General features: G+C 36.5%; 1 protein-coding gene across 9 annotated transcripts; it reads right to left on the bottom strand.

The window, feature by feature from the left end:
• Positions 1-1063: 1063 nt before the first annotated feature.
• Positions 1064-21101, bottom strand: LOC105166357 (formin-like protein 13). 9 transcript variants are annotated; one of them, XM_088882339.1, is made up of 20 exons: positions 20826-21097; positions 18530-19224; positions 16036-16257; positions 13683-15943; positions 13426-13567; positions 12249-12320; positions 11271-11369; positions 11082-11123; positions 10882-10962; positions 10747-10797; positions 10567-10648; positions 8021-8115; positions 7290-7361; positions 7068-7184; positions 3528-3596; positions 3379-3445; positions 1975-2183; positions 1806-1851; positions 1637-1715; positions 1064-1434 (listed from the first exon to the last, which is right to left on the bottom strand). In XM_088882339.1, exons 1-17 carry the CDS (start codon positions 20896-20898, stop codon positions 2011-2013), a joined length of 4413 nt encoding a protein of 1470 aa, XP_088738465.1. In that variant the 5' UTR covers positions 20899-21097; the 3' UTR covers positions 1064-1434; positions 1637-1715; positions 1806-1851; positions 1975-2010. The 9 variants fall into 9 exon arrangements, with proteins under 9 accessions (XP_088738465.1, XP_020550860.1, XP_020550861.1 ...); XM_020695201.2 differs by lacking the exon at positions 1064-1434 and having other exon boundaries at positions 1461-1715; XM_020695202.2 differs by lacking the exon at positions 1064-1434 and having other exon boundaries at positions 1461-1715; positions 1806-1848.
• Between the last annotated feature and the right edge of the window lie 1963 nt (positions 21102-23064).

Genomic DNA, 23064 nt, shown 5'->3' with positions numbered 1-23064 from the left:
TATTTTTAACTATATTATTTAACGAATTTCACATATAAATAAAATTCATTTTAAGAGGTTGTTATACAATAAAATAAAACGACATTTTTAGAAACCACTAAAAATGACCTGTATACATATATATAATATCAAAGAACCTAACTAAAAAGTATAATCTACCAACTTTGTATTCAAAAATCTAAATATTTAATTAATAGTATTAACATTTAACCTTTTTAAGCTTATCTTTAAATCTTGAAACAAAAAATCTACTAACCTAGATTTTTTAATAATATTTTCAGATTACATCAATAATTCTATTTTTTTGAACTACTAAAAAAAAAAAGCTTTTAGCTAAACAATGTATTATTGTTATGTCCACAAGAGCTTAAAATTTTCATTATTGATATAAAATAATCAAACTTATCTCAGCATAAAATTTTTTCGTTAAAAAAGGACCAATTCAAAAATTTATTAAATTTAAGAACTTATTGACCATATTAACCTCCAAAAATTAAAAATCTAGCCATATTTCCATCGTAAAAAGGTCAAAGGAACAAAAATGAGGCTTAAAATAAAAAAATGAACTTAAGAAACTAAAGTGATTTTAAACGAAATCTTAAACGATAAAATATACATTTTACCCTTTAAAAATTAAAAAATGTATAGAATTATAATTTATGATCTAAACATATATTCTTACCAGTTCCAAAAATTTAATCAAAACCTAATAAGGACTAACAAAATAAGCTCATCATTAGTATTTATAATTTTTCAATTAAAAGTAAAATATTTATACTTGTACCACACAGAGGTGATTGTAATTTAGTCAATTTAAGCGGAAAAAACGAAAAGCTTTTGCACCCGACGCGATTTATATAGAGAAGGGCCCAAAAGCATGTTGGCCAAGCTATTGAATGATCGTCTTGTCTATGAACTTAAACTATCATAAAGGCAAGTTATTATGAGAGCGTTTTCACCCAAACAAATGAATTGAAAAAGAGTATTTTTACCCACAACTTCTGCTTTCGCTTCAATTCCGACAAACTCAACTGTAACATTGGGAAAACTGAGTAGTTGAATCTGTTCTTGGAAACTCCAACTTCAATTTTTTTTCCTACTTTTACTGTTATTAACTTATCACTGTCACCCTAAATATAAAGATACAAAAAGAACTAATCACTGTCGCCACAACTTATTTTCACAACTGCAGACACTCCCCCCCCCCCCCCAACATTTAATATCTTTTTAACACAAGGCAACAAAGGAAAAGTAGGAAGGAGGTAATCGAATCTAATCAACCAGCAATACAGTAGTATCTGGTAGGTGGACGATACGCAATCGACACACCCTTGTCTTCAAGGTAGCATCAGTCGCCGATTTCTCTGCAGCATGCTTGTGGAATACGCCGAAATCTCAAAGGAAAGATGCCATCATCCTTTTTTCCAAACTTGTCTGTATCTTGGTCAATATAAACAATGTGCATAACTGCTACTAGATCAAATTTGTACTTCAAAGTACCAGGAGTCTTGGCTAAAGTAGTGATTGATTTGTTCAGTAGATTAGCAAAAACTATTTATAGCTCTAACAGCTCACTGTACAAGGTAATGAGAAGCTCAAACAAACAAATCTTAAAAGACGAGGCAAGGAAAGATACCTTACAATTCCATTCTTTTCCTACGAAAGAAATATATACAAGTTTACAGTGAACAAAACTGGCTGTCCCCCAGATTCTCCTGGGAAAAAAAAAGGAAATTGATTTGAATAATTTGGGATTAGATTCTTTGCCAATACAAATATGACAAGCATAGAGAGAATTAACATACCTGAGAGGCATGCGGTTTCCTCTACATGTCTCGTCATGTAATTCTACTGCTCCAAATGTCAAACAGCAAAATGGACATTCATTAGCCATCAATCAACAAGACACTTTGCCTAGTCCTGGAATGAATCTTTTTTGGGGCTTCAAACTCACAAGATTATTTAAAGTTAAACCTGATTTATGATCTGAAGTTGAAGTTTGACATCTAGTTATTTGACACTCCTGACTTCATGTTGTAACAAGTGTCCAGTATCTGTAGCGTTTATCTTCATCTTTTCTGAAGCTTCCTTTTCTGCCTTCTTTTTCTCCAACTCCAGCTGCTTGCAGTTTTCCTCATGGGCTCTCTTGAACATTCTCACAAAGTTCAGCAAAGTTGAAACCACTGCAACCAAAAAAAGAGGAGAAAATGGATATAAAATAACATATATAAACTTAATGTGGATTTACAAAGCAGGAAACATTTGAGAGAGTGGCAACAAAGATGAGTAGAAAGACATGAAGGAAAACAAAGTTAAGATTAGAAAGCAATGAAACGTGAGTAATGTATGCGAGACTTATCAAGAGAAGGGAAACACAACAGGTTGTCGGACAAGCTTGTTTGCATTCTAACCATATATTCCTATGGAGAAACCCCTTTGCCCTTCCAAACAAAGGTCAATCATCCCAAATGCATAGGAACAATGATACAGGAAATAGCACATTCTGTATATGCATGTGGTGATTTTATAACTCAACTTCCACCATTAGAATCTGCAAAAAAACCAGTTTAAGTGACTCCAGAACTGGCATTTGATAATAAGATGGGTCTAAGCATCAGGGAGCATGCCTTCAAGTGCTTTACTGTGGTCCGTCTTTGAAACACATGCCTACTATTTAGTTTGACCAGTGGTGAGCGAAGCTCCTGAACCTCGGGACATGATGCAAAATCATAAAACCTACTAACAACTACTTCAAAACAAATGTTAAGACTCCGTGCCAAGGATAGTATGCAAAATCAAGAAATGAAATCATAGAAACGTCATAGAGACCTACATCATAATGGTATTTGAGAAAGTACGAGAGAATGGCAAGATAATGCATTGGAATCACTTCATCAACTCAATTATACGTTGACTGCATATGCAATTCTCTCTACAGGTACATGTATATGCACATGCATGTACAACTGCATATACAATTACATTTTACTGAGATCTACTACCACATGAACTGTGATCTCTGCAGATTAAACCAAAAATACTGACAGCACATGGCAACCATGAACACAAAAGCCTAAGAGGATTTACGCTCAGTTACTCAAAAGATAAGGACATGACAACCTTTCTAATCCCCCAAAACAAAGCATTAAAACCATTCTCATACTTCGCAATAAACAAGATAATTAGGAGTTCACACTAGAATCCATGAGGTGCTGTGCATCAGCACATACATTTTTCATATAAGCAAAATATAAGCTCTCTCATGAGATTCTACAGGAAATAGGATTGCTAATGGCTGACAGCCCGAAAACACATTTTACTATCCTGGCTCTACCATGAAATCAATCTCACTGTAAAGAATAAAGAAGTTAATATTACCTTGCTCAAACGGGCAACGTGATGGGTCTTCCCCAAAATAAAGGATCAATGAATCTACATTTCGACCCTGCATAATCAGTATTAGATGGACACTCAAAAACAATTGTTGCTGCTGGGAAAAACTATATCCCAAGACAACTGATACGTACCACTCCAGCATAAAGAGAAGCTAAGGACCTTACTTCGCCTTCAGCCAAACAAAGGAACTCCTTCAAAGCCTGGAGAAAAAGAGTATGATTATATGCAGAAGGAAATGTCAAGGAGCAAAGGTGTAGCAGTGCAGTCGAGGTTAGCAACAGAATTCCTCATAGGAAAACAAAATGAATCAATTCTCATCATCCTAGTCAGCATGGACTTCCTAAGCCTCTATAAACTATTAATTAGATATGTAATCTAATTGTACTCTTTCAACATTGCCATTAACATAACTCTGCTAGTATTACCAACCTTCTGATCTGTTAGCAATTGAGATCACCAAAAGTTCACTGAATTTTCAAACACTGAAACATTAACATAGCTTTATGCCAGAAGTACTCGGCCACTAAATGATCAGCTCAAGCCACTAGGTGTTCTCAAACGGATTTTTGATAGATGACCGACTAAATACCATTGGTAAACAACTTTAATCAAGGCACTATTTGGAAAGTTACTAACTTATGAGATCAATAAGACGCTGAGAGATACTTGGTTCAAGTTTTAGCTGATGGATGCTATTGAGGTTCCGACGGCTGTGGGGTTCTACCTAAGGTAATTTTGTCTAATGGATTCCTCTTTCCCCACTTCACCACAGTGTTTGACGGAGAATTACACTTTTAGCCCCTAGATGCCACCACTTACTTAGTTTAAGTCCCTAAACAAACACGAGTTATAGTTTTGGTCCCCAAATTGGCAGTTTTTCAACAATTTTGGTCCTTTTTGTCAACTAGCTATTAAGTTTAACAGAAGAGCCAAACTGAGGCTAAAAAAGAGGGAAACACAAACAACTTTTCCTGCATCAAACTTGTCCTCTTCTCCATTTAGCTTCCAGAAAAAGCAACAGAAGGAAAATTGCACCAGACAGTCCAATCATGCTCCAAACGATCTCCATAATGTAGAGGAAGCAACATGAGGACATTCTTCCCCAGGATCCTCCAGATTAGGACACTTTGCATTGTGATTGCTTGCGTTTGGTGCCAGCTATTTTACATTAGAGATAACGCGGGTATCTGTTCCATATGTATACCTTGTAGTGCTGATGAGAAGTACAAGCTCTTGCTACACTCTTCTGCTGATTATAGCTGCAGAAGCTCTTTTCAGATAAAGAAGCAACAAAATTTAGCAAAATCAAGTCCGAAGACCTACACAATCATCAATAGACCCATGAAATTGACCATACTGTGAAGTTTCTAGTACTGGTTACATTTTCACCAACTCTTAGGCTAAGCCAGAAGGTATTGAAATCTCGCATCTGAATGCTAACATGGAAACCTCTCAACCCTCACCGCGTTGCAACAAGAAGAAAGTATCATACACATTGTTGGATATATACTAGTCCACTATGTGAATAAGCCTCTTCAAACAGCACATTCTATTGATTCTATTGGATACTCTAATGCGAAACGCGAACGAGGGACTGGACTGGATATCAATATCTTGGTCTGGTTCAAGATTGTTTTTCCTCCTAACTCAAGTAAGTGGTATCTTATGTGGAGGATTCATGTTAAACTACTTGAAAAATTATATTATAAAGCATAACTTCCATTAGACTTCTCCTCACATATAGTAGGATTACATAAGATCACCCACCCAAATCCTTACTTCTCTGAAGAATATGAATTTGTAAATCCTCGCACAGCTTGTCGTTCGAAGTTTCGAGAAATTGACATGCCTAGACTCTAAGATTTTTCTAGCAACTGCCGTTTATATTTAACTAAGATGGAATTATGAGAAGCTTAGTGACACTCTAGTTTTGGGCTTGTGCAATGGAAAACTTCCATCTCTCAGTTCCAAACAATGTGAGAGATGTGTTATCATTCGGGATTGAGATTAATCTCTTAATCCTCTGTCAGGGTAAGTTTTCAATGTTAATCCAGATCAATGTAGCTCACAGCAAATTAGTTCTCTCCTTCCAGTCCCACATGAGGCTGCTACTGCTAAATCTAACAGCTATTGTCAGAAAAGACAAAAATCATTAAAGAACTGCCAAGTTGAAGACTCAAATTGTAACTAGAAGGGCTCAAATCAAATAAGTTGTGAAGTATATGGACCAAAAGTCCTGTGCTTGGATGGTGATATGGCGTTTTGAGTGGTATAAATGTTCAGGTTGCCAAAGGTGAATTACAAGTCAGTGTATTCTAAAGAAGAAAAGGATGAACTGACAATGATGTTTTAAGTGGAATCTTAATTCATACTTATTAGACATTTTACCAGCTTCCTTTCAGTTCCCTTCAATAGGTATGATAAAATAACAACTCCATCTGCTTGGTGAATGCACGCAATATAGCAATTCTGTTGTCAGCTTTCATCAACACTGTTTGGCACTCTTGGAATACTTGAGTTGACATAGTTCGTCATAGAGGATGTGAACTAACTAGAAGAAATATAGCCACATACTGATTGGACATCCCTAGGAGTAGCTAAAACAGTAGTGATGTAAGGAGAAGATTACACACTCCTAGCATTTGATAGCTCATTTCCTGAAAACACACAATTTGATCCTTGAGGTGGTTGCCATTTTTACTTAAAGAGTACATTACTGCCCATTCCCGAAGTGATTAAGAGGGTTAAATGAGGTACATATTACGATAGAACAATAATCAACTTTAGCCATCGAAATGCTTACAAAATACAAATAAATATAATCATTAACCCGAAAGCTAAAAGCATACCCATAAAAAGCGGAATAAACATATAAGGTTGACTACACCTGGAACCCCTATAAAATAGAGTAATTACACTTTGCCTCCTTGAATTTTGAAATTACACCAAGAATCCCTCCAGAGAATGCACAGTTTAGAACTACACTCCTATTGTTGGGCTGACTGAAAATAATTACGCCAATAAAAAATTTAAATGAATTTCAATGTTATCAATTACCCAACAATCCTGACATTTTAACATCCAAAACACCCTTCATAATGTTATGAAACTTCTAAGGTGTAAATGTATTTTTTGGGTCAAACATGTAATTATATTATCCACTGAGCCACATGTTTCAATACAAGAACAACTATGTAGAAAAATATGTTGTTGAGGCTCACCTTTTATGAAGGGTATCCTAACCAAACATCCTTACCCTTCAAAGACAAAAGAGGTTACATATATAAACGAAGTGAAAGGCTCACAAAACAAACTATTTGCTACTTATTTGAACCAAAGCACTGCTCAAAGTAACACTGTTCTTCTACCGACATTTCTTGTCTGCAAAATTTAGCTCTAAGTGCTAACTTCTTTTAATCTTTCAAACACAGTCCGCAAACGTTGGCTTTGAAAATTTCTCTTCTTCCTCTCTGTGTCTATAGCAGGTAAATAGCTACTGCAAAAGTTCATTCGAGTTCACAAAAGTAGCATTTTTGAAAGGAGATTTAAGTAAAACTCCAAAGTTCGAAGGGGCAAAGTGTAACCATGTTATCTAAGAGGGTGTCTGGATGTAATTAACCCTACAACATTATATCTTGGGAAGGTTCACTTTGATATCATCCAGAAACTACCTTGCGGAACTGGTCAGATATAGCTCCATCACTTTCAGACATTGACAACTCCTGTACAACTTTTTCCAGTCCTTTGTTAATAGCTTGCATTTCCTCAGCCAAAAATTTCAGTTGTATCTGGAAAGATTCCCTTGGTCCAGTCAAAAGTGCGGTTGTTTTCGAATATGTTTTTGGTAAAAAAAGATTGTTGAAGAAGGCTACACAGAATTCAAACAATTTTACCTTTGATGCAGGTTCCAAGCTCAAAAGATCTTCCCAAAAATCAAGAAGCTCTGGTAATTTATCAGAAAGCACCTGCAAGATAAAAATAAATGATTTCGCTGATGATTTTCAGGAATCAGCATGAAAGTATCAACCAGCACAGATGAATAATATAAATCCAGCCTTGTGATGCAAGCAAAGTCCATTGTACTTATACCCTCCTTTGCACACAGTTACTGAAGCTTTACAAACACCAGTATGTATTAGAAAAGAAATAACGATTATAAGGCTAGTGTATGTTTTGAATGTCTCATTATGTTTGCATTCACTACACATGTTAAAGCGAAAAGAAAATAGAGCATGCATTAAGATTTTAGGAGAATACAATACATACTGGCACGATATACTTGCAACTATATAAGTTGAAGAATACCGCTATATATAAACATAAGAGAAGACCAGTACTTTGTGCAATTTGCAATAAATTTACACTACTTATCATAGATATTGACTTGTTGCACATACGATGCGCGGTGGCAAATCCCAGAACTACACAGTTGTTCATCCATGAAAGCAACTACATCTTCATCTGTACTTGCCCGGTGAAAATGAACCTGTTCACTTGTCCCAAGATTTCTAGGCCAGGAAATAAACCATGTGTATTCTCATTCCCGAATGAGAACAGTTTATATAATTTCACTATGATATGCTTTTTCAGCAGAAACTAACCACAAAGAGATGATAATCCCAACCTTGCAGAGATAATGCATCAGTGTCATCTTATTGTTCCGGGCACGAGTTTCAGTAAGTTTGAGGAGGCTATCCAACCTGAATCCAATAGCAGCACCTGTCACACAGCATTATGAAGAGTAAGAGTCTGGGGGAAGTGAGGTATAGGGACAAGAGATGCAGTTGTAATATTTATTGCCTTTGTATAGAAGATGTCACAACTCAGGCACACACATAACGGTATAAACAACGTAGAGCTACTATTGCTTGACGAGAATTTCTTGTGTAGTCAACCACATTAAAGAAAATTTCTAAAATTGTAATTGGTTTCCAATAAGTTCCTTTACTCTGAACATTCCTTCGTAATTGTGATACAAATGGAATGTAACAGAGAATTCTGAAGTATCTTGATTGTTCATTCTGGGTGATAGATGATGTATAGTATTCGGAATTGGAGACAAATTGCAAGTTCCACCACAAATGGTAATGAACTGCTGAAGCAGCCACTGCACAGCACAGTAACATTACCTAGAAAAATGGTCTAATAATGGTCAACTAACAAATCTTTTGGGACAGGTTATAGTTCATTGGTCCATGCATTATTTGCATAGAAACTCAACAGTAAAACCACATCAATGAAGCTGGACTATAAATGAAAAGGAGTATCATTGAATATGTTATGAAAATTTAAAGTATAACACATAGGCAGTACTTGCCGCTTCAAACACAAACCAGATGATGCTTCTATTTATAAAGAATAGTTGTAGCAAGTTCTTTCCATATCAAATATCTTTAAATAAGTTTACTTTAAGAAATTATAATCAATAGTATTTCTTAGCCTGATCTCTACTTCCGCAAAGGTCTGTTTCCACCATGCAAGTCTGTTCTTGCCTACCATTGAACAAAAGGGAGCTCCTTGGCCTATCGTGGAAACCAGCATCACATCCTATGATCGTCTAGTGAGACAAATAATCAACTAAAATGGTAACTAGCAGCGGAACTTGTACATGCACTTCTTTGCCTAGCCAAGCACAAAAACAATGTGAATAGGACTGCTCATCTTTATATATGTAACACCTCGAAGGGAATGAAAACAGATCTGATTTTCAATAGGCAACCACATGCAGCTTGACCAACTAGTGCTTGCTTAATCCTTCCGATGATATGACTTCCACTTCAATAATATTTTTTCCTATGAAGACTTTTACTTGATCACAAGCAAGATTCAAGCAATTTCTTTTAATGTCTCTGAGGGCATAAAAGTTTCGATTTGTCAACATATGAGAAAGTACCTTTTGGATGGATTAAAGTTTGCAGATCAATTAGATTTTGTTGGAAGAAATATACAGGTATTCTGTGACAAATCAACCCTAATCGCTCTAATGATTAGGAACCTACATTTGTTCTCCCTCCAAAAAGAGACTTGAAAAAGTTGCGAAATACATGCACGAGAAGAAAAGATGTCCCTGTGTCAGAAGAAACAGACTCTATAGAAATTCTCTCTCAAGTCAAGCCATGCAAGAGATGACAAGTCTCCCTCTCAAGAACAAACAGACTCTGCAAAAATTTGTCAAGACACATTCAGGATAAGAAAATAGGACACTGCAATCCTCTCCATCAATTGAAAGAGATAACAGAGTCTCCCTCAAGTCAGGCTACATATTACTTATACTACCTTAACTATAAACTCCCTCAAGTTGCAGAAGAACAAGAGAACGAGTAAATTAAATTAGCTACAACACCCCCCATTGATTGACCCTAGGTGGCTCTTAACTTGGATTATTTCTGCTTTCCGGAGGCAATACGAAGTCAAACACCCCTAATAGGACTAACGAGATTGAATTGCAGAACCTTCTGTTCTTTAAAATAACTAATATCAATTAGTTGAAACCCCATGTTTGCTGAAATTGATAAAATTAAAATTTGTAATCTAGTTTTTCTTATTTTGGTTGCGAGAGTCGAATAAAGCTTCCAGTGTCAACTACTGACAACCACATGACTCTACCTCCCTACACTTTGCATAGAGGATTAAGTAACAAATTTTTTGCTCTTGGGGCTTCGCCAACCACCGAAGAAGAAAATATCCCTTGTTTTTGGGCTCATTAAGACAGTATTGAACCAACAACTATCATGCAAGGATAACATTCTACATGGAGGGCCAACTTCTTCCTAATTCACACATTTTTAACCCCCATAAATCAGATCTAGAAGAACAACAAGTTCTTTGGGCCTTGATTTGTCTTCTTACCCAAAGAGGAGAATGGCATCACACTACCTTCTCATCAGCGATACTATATAATTTTACACGATTATGTTGTTCCATGAACTGAATATTCCTGCTCCGGTCTCCCCTCACCCCTGCCCCTTTAATTATATCAAAACCATGACTACTATGTGGCTGCAAGTAATCCTTATGGAATTCAACCCCAACGTTCATATTTGCATTTGCACTTGGCCGGGCGTTCAGTAGTCCTTGAGTGCAATGTTAATGGACAAAGTAACAAAATTAACAAGACCGACAGGAGAATAGCAAGATGTCAGAATTACCAGATGCACAAATTTAACTCACCTCTGGCAGTTCCCTGGTTCAAAGCATTACCCAAAGAAAGAATTGTTTGCATGACTCTTTTCAACTTAGCAGAACCCCTGATCTGATGAAAACATGGTTGCAAATATGAATAAGACACATGTTTACAGGCTCATATAGTATATAGTAAGTGAGAATTAGTAAAAGGAAAAAGCAGATTGCCTGATCTGCAGCAGAATTTACAATATTCAAACTCTTCCTGAGGTCAGAAACCTGGGAGAACAAAACATGAACATATTATATATTAAATAATGTTTTAGAATCTGGAAACTGGAAAGCTATATACTAACATCTGACCTGGGAGTTAAACTGAATCTTAAATGAAAAAACTCTCAACTTATATTCTATCCGTGGTACTTGCATCAACTCCAGAAAAAACTGAGATCAAGAAGAAGACAAACAATCATACTGGTTAAACTAAGACCCTCATCTCCCAAACTTCAGAATCAGGATAAAACAAAAGACCAACAAAATAACTGGAACCATATGTTACAAACCTGTTCACATTTTCCTAATTTATCTTTCTCTCCTTTGTAACCCTGGAAACAAAAATAGCTAGTTAAAAATGTCAAATTTTGATAATAGAAAGAGCGTCCAGGAGCTCCTGCTATATATAAACTCAACGTCTGAAATACACTTGCAGTTCAGGAGTTCTTGGTGTAAATCACACTTTTTTCACGTCGAACCTTAAGTGTTTCCATCTCCTCTTTTGTTGGACAAAACTTGATGAGGTTATCAACCTGATCAACGTCTAATGCAGAGTCTTCCAAAGCAAGTACTGAACTCTGTGAAAGTGCCAGAAGATTTCATCGCAAATGATCCGGAGAAATTTGTAACCGAACATCACATTAACAGAATTCAGATGACAAACATATGCTACACAAAACACACATGAACATGGGAAGCACCACATGGAACAAGTGAATTTAAATTTCCACGGGATTCAGAGGTAGATACACTAGAAACAGTTGGCCATCATCAGAATCACTGCATATTTCCATTTGTAAACAGGGGGGCCGCCTTTTTAACTTGATTAAGTGCTAATGGAACTGCGCATATGTAATGCAAATGAGCACTAAGAGTATTATCTTTTTGATACCTTAAGTTTGAACTGTTACAGTAAGTTGAATTTTCAAGGTCTTAGACCCTCGAGCATATGCAACTCCTCTAGCAACTAAAGTTAGAAACTGAACTTGTCAGGAAATTGAATAGTTAAAAGACTATTGTCCTAGACGTTGAACTTGAGAGCCTGAAATGTAATTAGAGGCAAAACTCTCTAAAGAGAACTTTTTAGTCTAGAGGTATAATGGGATATCAAATACTTGGAAATTATATAATATAAAACTAAAATGGAAACAAAAGTAATTAAAAATGTCAGCTAAGTGAATATCTGTTAAAAAATGAAAAATAATAATTTACCAACATACACTCAGTCTCACAAATAGGGATATGAAGCACAAAATGGTTTACAATATGGATTGACTTTTTTCATAATGTTGCATATAGAAAATGGAACCTGCCAACTTAGAGATCAGATAGATCATGCCAAGCCATAATTAATGGAACAATTTAAATGGTAAACAAGGTTTAAGGCCTCCAGTCCATCAATGTCAAGAAATACTTGATGTAAATTTCAAAACCAACTTAAGAAAAGGATAGCTCACTAGCATTTCATGCAAGGGTATTTTCACTTTTGAGAGCATGATCTCACAATTGTATGCACGCCTGTGTTCAATCTGCAAAAGGAGAGACAGAAGGGATCCAGTTTCAGCATTAGCCGCACAACAAACCCAAACTGATCTCTATATCATATGGTACTTTTTAATGAAGGGAGACCTGATACCAACCAAAATAATGCAGCTCAATAGTAGGGGTTAAACTACAGAATCAATAGTATCACATTAATCATAAGATGCATTCAGCAGATACGCTATTAAGGGGTAAAAGGTCATTATTTAACAGTTCGATTAAAGTATTAAAAACATGATCAACTAAATTTGATCAACAAAGTCATCAATAAATACATTAAAACAGAAGAGCAAAGGAAAAGATGGCAAAACTTCTCACTAAGACGTCAAAAGAAATGAATTATCAAACACAAATAGGCCAACAATTTAGCAGGTAAGTGTTGGACATGGAGATGTCACAAACTCTTTTGTTTAACTACAAAAGTACCAACAAAAATAATTCTTTTTCAAACAGGTAACAAGGTGTAATTATGGATGTATATTCAACATAATTTCAAATGAGATTTTGAGTAATTTAGGTTATGTATATCGTGAATTTCATGAAGCAGAAACAAGAAGCGCTTTTCCCCTGAAACAGAAAAAATTATATCCTTTAGGTTTTTTACTCTATAGCTCTGCGGGATAGGATGGAGAGGTGGCATACATTGATGCATCACCAATGGCCTTTATATAAGCTACTGTGTCAGTGAACATATGGATATCATTGGTATGAACTGAAGTAAGACAAACTCCTCATGTAAAAAGAACCCATGTGTCGCACCTGCCAAGATCACAGTAGTTTCACAGCTAGACATTCATGATATGAGTGAAGTTGGAGAAAATAAAAGGTTGAGTTCTCTACCAGATAGAATTGAGATGTAAAACTTCATTAGAAAAGAGGTCAATGTACTATCTGAACATAAGCTGAGGAGAGAAGAACAAATATCCAAGTGAAAAACCAAAAGAATTAGATGCATATCATGGGACAACTGCTGGACACTCTCATCTGATGGTCCTTGCAACCATTAAGTCAGAAAATCAAGATTAACTTCTATGCAGGGTAAAAAAGGATAAGCACATTTGTTTGTCAAATCAAGGCCCAACACAAACAAACCAGAATAATCACCAGTTGCACTTTTTCAGGTTTATTCGCCATTGAGGCTCGTGAACCAGTTTTTCTGCCTGAACCCCCTTCTTGATTTGGAGCTGCAGCTGAGAATAGAGATTCAAGTTCTGAAATATCAATCTCCGGCGCCCTAGGAGAACAAAATAAACACAAATAAAGAGAATGAAAATATAGTATCCACGAACATATGTCTTTTGGAATATGCAAGCTAAAGGCATGCATCTCAAGCATTTAAGTAAACTTACTTAGAAGCTTCACCAGATTTTTGTGTCTCTGCCCACAAGCTTCCTGAAACTGCTCTCGACAATTTCAACCAATGTAGCGGCTTCAATTTCTTTGCTTGGCTATTCCTTGAAGATGCACTACGAGACAATAAACTTTTGCCTTTTGTTCCAGGTGGAGGGGCCGAAGGTGGTGGAGTTGAACTAGAATTTGACAAACTGGAAGGTTCTTTACTGGAACTGAATGGAGGAGGCGGCACTGAAGGCGCAGGAGGCGGGATTGGTGGGGCATTTGTGGGTCCTGCCCCATGCCCAGGATGCGGAGGAGGTGGAGGAATAGGGGGCCCTCCTCCACCAGAAAAGTTGGATATTTGCGGCGGAGGTGGAGGTGGAGGTGGCGCAGGTCTGGTGATAGAACTATCCCTTGAAGATGGGGTCACGGGCGGAGGTGGAGGAATAGGGGGCCCTCCTCCACCAGAAAAGTTGGATATTTGCGGCGGAGGTGGAGGTGGAGGTGGAGGTGGCGCAGGTCTGGTGATAGAACTATCCCTCGAAGATGGGGTCACGGGAGGCCCATCCTGCCCAAAATACGGAGGAGGTGGAGGTGGAGGTGGAGGTGGAGGAAGAGGGCGGGCTCCCTGCCTAGAACTCTCGTTAGGAGACTCTGGAGGAGGTGGAGGTGGAGGTCGAGGTGGGCATGGAACGGGTCTGATGACAGAACCATTCCCAGGCAATGGTGTTGAGGGAAGAGCACCCTGCCCAAGAGGTGGAGGAGGTGGTGGAGGTGGCCCTACTCCCACACTAGATCTCTCCTTAAGAGGTGGAGGCGGAGGTGGAGGCGGAGCATGGCCGGTGATAGATTTATCCTCCAACGGTGAGGTTAAATGAGGGACACCCTGCCCAAAATATGGAGGAGGTGGTGGAGGTGGTGGAGGTGGGGCCCCTTCTGCACCAGGCCTCTCCTTAAGAGGCTCCGAAGGAGGTGAAGATGGACATGGGGCAGTTTTCGGGGTTAAGGGAGGTGAAGGAACAACTGCGGAAGCGGACTGCCCCTTCAAAGGGGATACAGGAGGGCTTGATGGGGGAGGTGCTGGAAAAGAGGGCGCGCCTCTAATAGATGAACTATCATCTACAGGTACGAGATGAGGATGTGGATAAGGTACTGTTATTGAACTATCTGTCAAATGTGGGGATGGTGGAGGTGGAGGTGGAGGTGGAGGTGGAAGCCCAATTCCAGAAGTGGAACTTTCCTTTAAAGAAGATGTGGGCAGAGAAAGAGATGCAGTTGGAGTTGAAACACATGTAGAAGCTGATTCTTCAATAGAAGGAGTAGCAGCTAGGTCTGGCGGAGAATGAGGTCTCTGAAGTGTATGTTTATCTATTTTAGGAGAAGAAAGATGAGGAGGAGGTGATCCACCTTCAGTAGCTTGAATAGCATTTTGAGCTGGTGATGGAGTTGTTGGGGCAGGCGGAGCTTCAAACCTAGAAGACTTCCCCACATTGACTACTAAGGAAGAATGAGTTGGAGGAGACAGTGGAGGTGGAGAAGTTTCCAGTCTACTGACTTCAAACACATCTTCAGCTGAAATAGATGTTGAAGTAGGAGGTTCAGACTTAGGAGGTGCACCACAAATGACTTTATTATGGCTCCTAGGACTCTCTGCAGAAGGAGAAGATATATCAGGCCTAACAGTAGTGTTATCCTTCAAAGGAGGAGTTGAAGGAGAGATTTTAGGATATGGCATGTCAGCTTCACTTAGAGGTAAAACATCTTGAGCTTGTCCGGTATTGGAGTGAGAATTCTGTTTGGATGACATATGAGGAGTTCTCAAATGTGAAATTTGATGAGGTGGAGAATGATCTCCAGGAGGAATAAGTGTTTGCTTTTGGGATATGATTGCCCCAATTTCACTTGGTTCATGATGGGGCTCAGCCAGCTTTCTACGCACATCTGCATTTGGGGACAACTCTGATGAAAAATTTGATTGGTTCTCTGAATTTAAATCTGTTGGGCTCTTAGGAGTAGTTTTAACTTCTAGTGCTGCAAGGATCTGATTCACCTGAGACTTCTCATCATAAGAATGAGTATCAATTACTATATTTGATAGAGCCAGATTTTGGAGAGCTTCAACTGCAGCATCTCCCTTCGGAACTAACCAATCCACACTATTGAACATTTCCTGAACTTTAGCAAAAGCCTCCTCTGGAAGGCCATCTTTCTCTTCGAAGCAGGAACGGTCCACAGGAACTACAGAGGAAGCAGTATCGATCTCTGAAAAAAGAACCTAGAAATTTTTTTTCATGATTATACTTATACCTTCTATAGAGTAAGAGTTCCATAACTTAGCACCATTTGCGAATGTTAGACAGGTAATACCTCTGCCCTGAAGTCCTTTGGAAATAGGTCCTTTGCATCCCACAATATGTCAATATCATCCCGATTGAGCATTAAAATATTTGACCGAATAAAGGCTGTGTTAAACATGACACGAAACATCATCTCTTCCCGCGCTGTATCACCATGCAAGCTGATACACTCCAGTACAACATCACCTTGGATGCGGCAATTTATATCAATTTTAACTAATTCACATTCTGCCTGAAAATAACCAAAAAAATGTTGATGAAAAACATTGCAGTTCACGAATGGCATCACCTGCACAAAATGCACAAACTCGGAAATGCACAGGCATCATACTAATTAAATAAGTGTGAGTCATACAACCGTGGGCATTTTGCATGCACGTGCATGGAGCAGGTAGAGAATGGAGCATGGTGAGAAAAAGAATTAAGCAGAATCCTATTTTAAGAGAATGGAAACATGAAGCGTTACAAAATTCCGACTCTTTAGATAAAAACTGAATTTTATCACAAGTCCGAATATCAGTAGTACCTCATATAATTGCAAAGATACATTATAATTTGTTACATCTGAAAAAGCATCCAACAAAAACCTTACAAAGTTATTTAAGTCACTCGACCACAATAAAGTACTAAAAGTAGAGTATGGTTCTTGAAGAACAATGTGAATCCACCTTTTAGACAACTTCAAAAGGACCAATAGCTTTATCACGTTCCTCCATATGCATCAGGAAAGTGTACAAAAACAAAGACTCTTAGGAATCTAGAATCTGGACCATTATTTTTTCATTTCTTTGATTAAAAACCTCATCCTTCCACTTCCAATCTCCATTCCATTCTCTGCCTCAAAGTACTTTAGATACTCTAAGACTTTTTTGTGCAAGAATTATTCAGAAAATCTGGTAAGCAAGATCATATTGAGAACTGACATATTCTATGAACTTTCTTTCAGTAATGATCGGCAATATATCGATCTAACTTGTTCATAGAATAATTATTGAAGAATGTCAACCGTTTAGGAGATTTTGCATAAAATCTAAATATCAATCAGAAACAACTGAAAGAACTAGCAAAAAATGATCTGCTGCAGACTATACAACGTAATATTGGTGTAATGATCTAGTTAAGTTAATGGACTATATTAGACAGCCTAAATGCGATCGTTATCTTACACAATACACAACCCATAATGAAAAAATATTCCACTTTTTCCAGATTAAGTGATATAATCACTTCCAAGCTTTTACACTTGACTAAATAACAAACTGCCTCATGCTTTTCATAAGAATATGTTAATTTAACTTAGAAATAAAGATTCATGAGCTCATGCTCATCTTATACCTGTGATTTACATAATAAAATCCTTAATTAAAATGAGCAATAATTGCTTCTTCAATTATTATGTAATGAATAAACTAAGTGTAGAAGACAGAAATCTTCTACTTAGATAAAGAAATTACTTTGCAATTCTTTTTCCTTCTTCATAAAAAAAAATAATTTTTGCACCCAATTATAGTTATTTATCCTTTTCCTATATTGACAGATATATTTTCTGCATGTGATTGTTCAATGTTCGCACTAATCCTACTTTATTCATCAATGATTGTCAAAATGCATTTTGACAAATCTAATAGTTTCTCATATAGGCAACATTATACCGTTTTAGTTCACACTCTATATTGGTGATTTCTACACGGCAAGCATCTATAATTGCTCATGTAGCACCTAATACCTTTTGGAAATTTTGTTCTTTACTCTAAACAGATTCAGAGAATTGCCACACTACCTCTGAGGGGGAAACATGTGCTGAAATGAACCTTCCTTGGAAGCATTCATGACATGATTTCGCTTGCGAGTACATCCATCTCTCAGTGAACAGTATATCCAGAATCAATATACCCAACAAAAACCAAAGCCTGATACCTAGGCTAAGCTTTGTTTACATAATTAAATCTGGATACTCCAGAAACTTAAAATAATATTTTACATAAGTACGAGCTTGCTCAAAAGTTATCCTTCAAGAAGCTTCAAAACAGACATGCTATATGCTGCAATCTGATGCAGGCATCCACAAGTTCTTGCTGCATTGACCAACTTAGTGAAGCCAACACCAGCAAGAAAAAATAGAGGGAGCTACTTGAATTACACTAATGAACAACCAGTCCAGCTCCACTGGATTGCAAAACAAGACATCAGAATATTGATGAAAGGGTTCAACAACAAATCCTTCCATGCAACTGATGGCTTGGGTAGATCTTTCCTAAGTATTTCAACAACCGAGTTTCTGTGCTCCCAGCAATCCCAATATATCCTATAACTTACATGGGCAAAAAGTTTTTGATGAATGACAGAGACCCATGCTACACAGGATTGAATAATTTCAGACATAACAATACAATAGGAATATGTCAACAGTTCAACGAACAAGAGACCAATCTCTGCTTGCAAATGGAAGTACATATGTTATCAAGCAAAAAATGTATGGAAGTGTTATGGGACATAGAGCTTACCTGCTTGTAGTGTCGAACAGTTCTACTCTTCTTTGGAGTTGAAAACAGAATCTTCGGTGCACGGTCAGAATTTTGGAAAGGATCTTGCCCATAGATACGAAATAGCGGTCGGCAACCACCATCTCCATCAAAATTCGGAATCATTCTAATAATGACGCAATCCATGGTGAGTGCCCTGTCTAGTGGAGGCCATTCTGTGGCAACATTCCTCCTTGATACATACTGCAAGTACCTTAACTGAGAAGGAACGGGATTCAGAGGAGTCAGCAAGTGCAAAAGCTCACGAGGAGCTTGCTTGTATACCATATCCAAGGTCTTATGCTCCCCACTGTAGTGCTTCCTGTATATTAGCAATGCAGCCAACATGAAAGCCAAAACTGGCCAACCACCACGTTCACAGTGCATAAGAAGCAGATTTTGCAGCCCAAGTGAAAGCCAGCTTTCACTAGATCTTAGAAAATGGTGAATCACCTCCATTGGGAGCAATGGGCAACCTTCATATTGACGAGGGTACTCCATGATGGTCATATCATATTCTGTCAAAGCATTTGCTATCTGGCTCTGTGTCTGCCCCTCCCGGAAATTGAAAGCCAAGATTGAGGCGTCTGGATAATGTTCCCTAAGTTGAGCTATTATACCTCCCACATAGCCTTTGTAATCAGCGAAAGCATCAGTGGTGAAACAACAATCAAAGACTGCAGAACAAAGCATATCCAAAAAGGCAATCAACAGGCTGCACAATTGTATAAAATATTTTTTAACTACTAGCAAAGGACCTAAAATAACCAAAGAAAGTTTCTTCTTACATATTTTACATTTAGGCAGATGTTGATAACCCCAAGTACAAATTTCTACTTGAGAACCAACACTGCACCACTTAAAACTCCTATGTTTTTAATCTGCAGCTAACCAGAATTTATCAACTGTTTTCAACCAATTGCCAACTGTACTTCTTATAATTTAAGTTCCAAGACCAGATGAACCAATTTCACACTTGAGGTTCAGACCAACAATTAAATCACGGAGGTAGTTAAAGCATACTAAAACTTCGATTGCAATTAAGAATTCACAAAGGTCCATAAACTGTGAGAAAATGTTCTCCATAGGCACAAACACCTTTGTCAAAATTATTAAGTATACTTTACAAGCATTAGGAGTGATCTTTCAACCACATCCTCAAAAATGTGCCTATAATTTTGTGCCAAATGAAAACACTGCTTTTACTATACAATATTGTGTATTTGACTTACTATCTTCCTCATAATGTCTGGCAGCAGAAAGCAGGATAACATATGGGGTGAAGTTCATCCACTAAAAGTAAGTAAATGAGAAACAAGACTGTGATATTTATATGTAAAAACATAAAACTTATATTCAGATGCATGTCATACAGAACTATAAGAATGCAGAATGGTTTACCTTACATATATATAGGAATCATGTCAAATATAAACTCCCTTGTATCCGAGTTATTAATAAAGGAGTGGGTATTACAGTTATCAGTAATTGGCATCTGAAATTGAATATCCAGTGAACACTGTCTCTACCTTCAGAGGTCATTGCAAAAACGATCATAAGGTATGGACTTAGCTTACTTATTACTTAACCTCCACCATATCTAAGCAAATAGCAATACAACAGCCGCACATAAAATGCTTGAATCAGTAATGCAAATTGAATTCATGTTTAATCTCTAATGGTCCAAAACTATGTGAGCAATTCAACTTTAGGTTCATGCAATGTCACTCAATGCCACAACTTTTAACCAGGGGCCACAAAATGACTACTACTTGAAGGGCATGATACAGACCCATCAAGTTGATATATCGCATCATGGTTATGGTTAAACAATCCTCTTTCTCAAAATGGCACCCGCTTCATTAGTTAACTTATTGAATCATGATATCACTTTCTAAATCAATGGCTAGCTCGAATTCAATAATCAAAAGCAACAATTTCGTCACCTTATACTACCTACTTGCAAGCATAAAACTTTTAACTCGCAACGAATTGCAAACGGACTTCTATTTCCAAACAAACAAAATCTTCTTCCAAGGCACATACTTTCCCAAACTAAATTTTATTCTTCCAAGGCACAAACTTTACCAAACCATAGCCACCAACATTTAAAACAACACGTATCTCTTCCCAATAATTCCTCATTCCCCACACAATGATCCTGTATCTCTACACAAATTCCTGAAAAACTAGCTCCACGCAGTACGACGTAAGCAAAAAACAAAACGCCAGCTCCAAGAAAGACTACAGAAACGGAAACCAGAGTGAGAGAGCGCACCATAAACCCGCTCGCAGATCTCGAGAAGTCCATCAGGTGGCTTCCGGTAGAACAACTTCCGAAACAACGCCATCACGGAAAACAAACTTCAAAATCTGTATCTATACGTACGTACCAATCCCAAAAGAGTGAAAATTCGGTTCGCATCCAACAAAATCCTATCAAGAATCCGAGCAACAACTTCTCATTTGGGGTTTCTTAGAAGAAAAGGGCGGCTGATAGAGGAGCTTTCTTCCAAATCAGACTTTATCAAATGGATCAACTACCGACTCCGGGGAATTATTATTAAAAAATAGTCGAGGCGCCACGTAAGTGGTCCAACAAACGACGACGTGTGCGTCACAAACGAGGAGGTGGAATCAACTGTCACCGACCACGAAAAGTCTATCTGCAACTGGGTGCTCCTAGGCATTGTACGTGCAAACTAGAAAGAGAAATTCTTGGTCAAAAGCCCCGAAGAGAAACAATAAGAAAATGTACAAACCAGTTGTCGTAAGTATGGGGAGCAGGGGATTTGTCTCTTTAAGAAAGCAAGGTTGTCTCATATAGCTAGATTGATGTAACAGGTTTGGTTATTTGAGCCCATGTCTCATAAATTGGTACAAAAATTGTGAAAATATTTGAGACTTGTACGTTTGATTTCATTTTTAGATTGTTTTTTAATATTTTATGCAAATAGAGATAAATAAATATGTATTACGAATAATTAATATATTCAAATTTATTTTTAGAGATAATTTAAAATAGTGTAAAATAGATGTTGTATGCTTGATTTTGTATTTTGTAAGACAAAATTCATTGTTCATTGTCAAATCATAACTCTTTTATATAAATTTATATTTGTATACATATACATATAATTCTTTGATTCAAATTTAAAAAAAAACTCAAAACCTACAAAAACACACAGTTAAAAGTGGAAAAAAAAATTCCACCCATCTCAAAAATGGTTTAAAAATGAAACCAAACATTAATATTTCATGTACACTCGGACACACATTTTTTAGGTTCATTTGACGTACATTAGGTTAGGTCGAATATTTTAAGTACCATGGTTGGATTTTTTATTTTAAATTATACTGCATTTATTTTAATTAGTTATGCACACCATATGTAAAAAAAATAAAATAAAATAAATGGCTCAAACTCTACACACATGACATAGATATGTTAAAATGTAATAGAAAATACAACAATACTATATTTTTTTTAATTTGATGTATTGTATGTAGGTCCATCAATGATGGATCTTATCTTGCTCGAACCCGACAAATACCTATATGAAATTTTTTTCATATTTTACCCGTACCTATGCTATAAAATATCTTTAGGATCATACTCAAATTATATCCAATAGAATTAGGTAGATTTGGGTTTTACCCATTTGAGACTCATTTTTCTTTCTTTTACAATATGTTTAATAAAATAAAGTTCTCAAATTTTAAATTTTCATTCAAGTCAAACAGTATATGTTGCTGAATTAATTTATTAGTGAATTTTCATGACCCGTTTGTCGATAAAAATAAAACTGATTACTTAATCAATAGGTGAAAATTGATGATAATTGGAATTTTGATAATGAACTTGATTTTGTCCAATTGACGGATTAATATTAATAAAATTTTGAATAAGAATCTTAAACTTATCAAAATTATGGACCGATAATATTAATTGATTATAAAATCAAGACAAGTTCAAAATAAGAATGACGACGTAAGAATTGGTAAAAATAAATAAAATTAAGTATAATATATCTAACTTTCACTTAGATCTCTTAAGTATCATTTTGAATTTATATTTTCACTCTATTTTGATTTAATAAATTTCTAACAATTTGAGTTCAAATAAATTTTATTTTATTTCATATATTACTCAACTTTAACTAAATTAATTTTCGTTCCTTTTTTTATTTCCTAAGTGTCAAGTTAAGTTTTGCTTAACTGGACCATAAAATTACTTGAGTATGGAATATTTAGTCAAAATATTAATACATAATTAATATAAATAAAAAATATAATGGAATGATCATATACTATTTAATTTTTTAAAATATTAAGTAAATTTAATTGATTAATTCACTAAAAATTTACGAATTCAACATTTAAATTAATGGATAAATGAATACATTTGGACGTTAAATTATATCAATACTCATTGGTATTTTAGTCGGTGTTTAATTCATATGTAAAATTATCCGTCAAACAAGCAAATGGCCTCCGATGAACGTAAAGCTTGAGAT

Source organism: Sesamum indicum, linkage group LG7, assembly GCF_026168435.1.
Source record: "Sesamum indicum cultivar Baizhima isolate 11 linkage group LG7, ASM2616843v1, whole genome shotgun sequence".
NCBI lineage: Eukaryota > Viridiplantae > Streptophyta > Magnoliopsida > Lamiales > Pedaliaceae > Sesamum > Sesamum indicum.
The sequence above is the reverse complement of the archived record's forward strand: the minus strand, read 5'-3'. Positions and strand labels throughout refer to the sequence as shown.

Coding starts and splice junctions, on each gene's coding strand:
- LOC105166357 (XM_088882339.1), bottom strand. CDS start 20,898: ATGGCGTTGTTTCGGAAGTTGTTCTACCGGAAGCCACCTGATGGACTT. Junction 10,963..11,081: donor AATTAGGAAAATGTGAACAG/GTTTGTAACATA, acceptor TCTTGATCTCAG/TTTTTTCTGGAGTTGATGCA. Junction 8,116..10,566: donor GAACCAGGGAACTGCCAGAG/GTGAGTTAAATT, acceptor GCTGTGTGACAG/GTGCTGCTATTGGATTCAGG.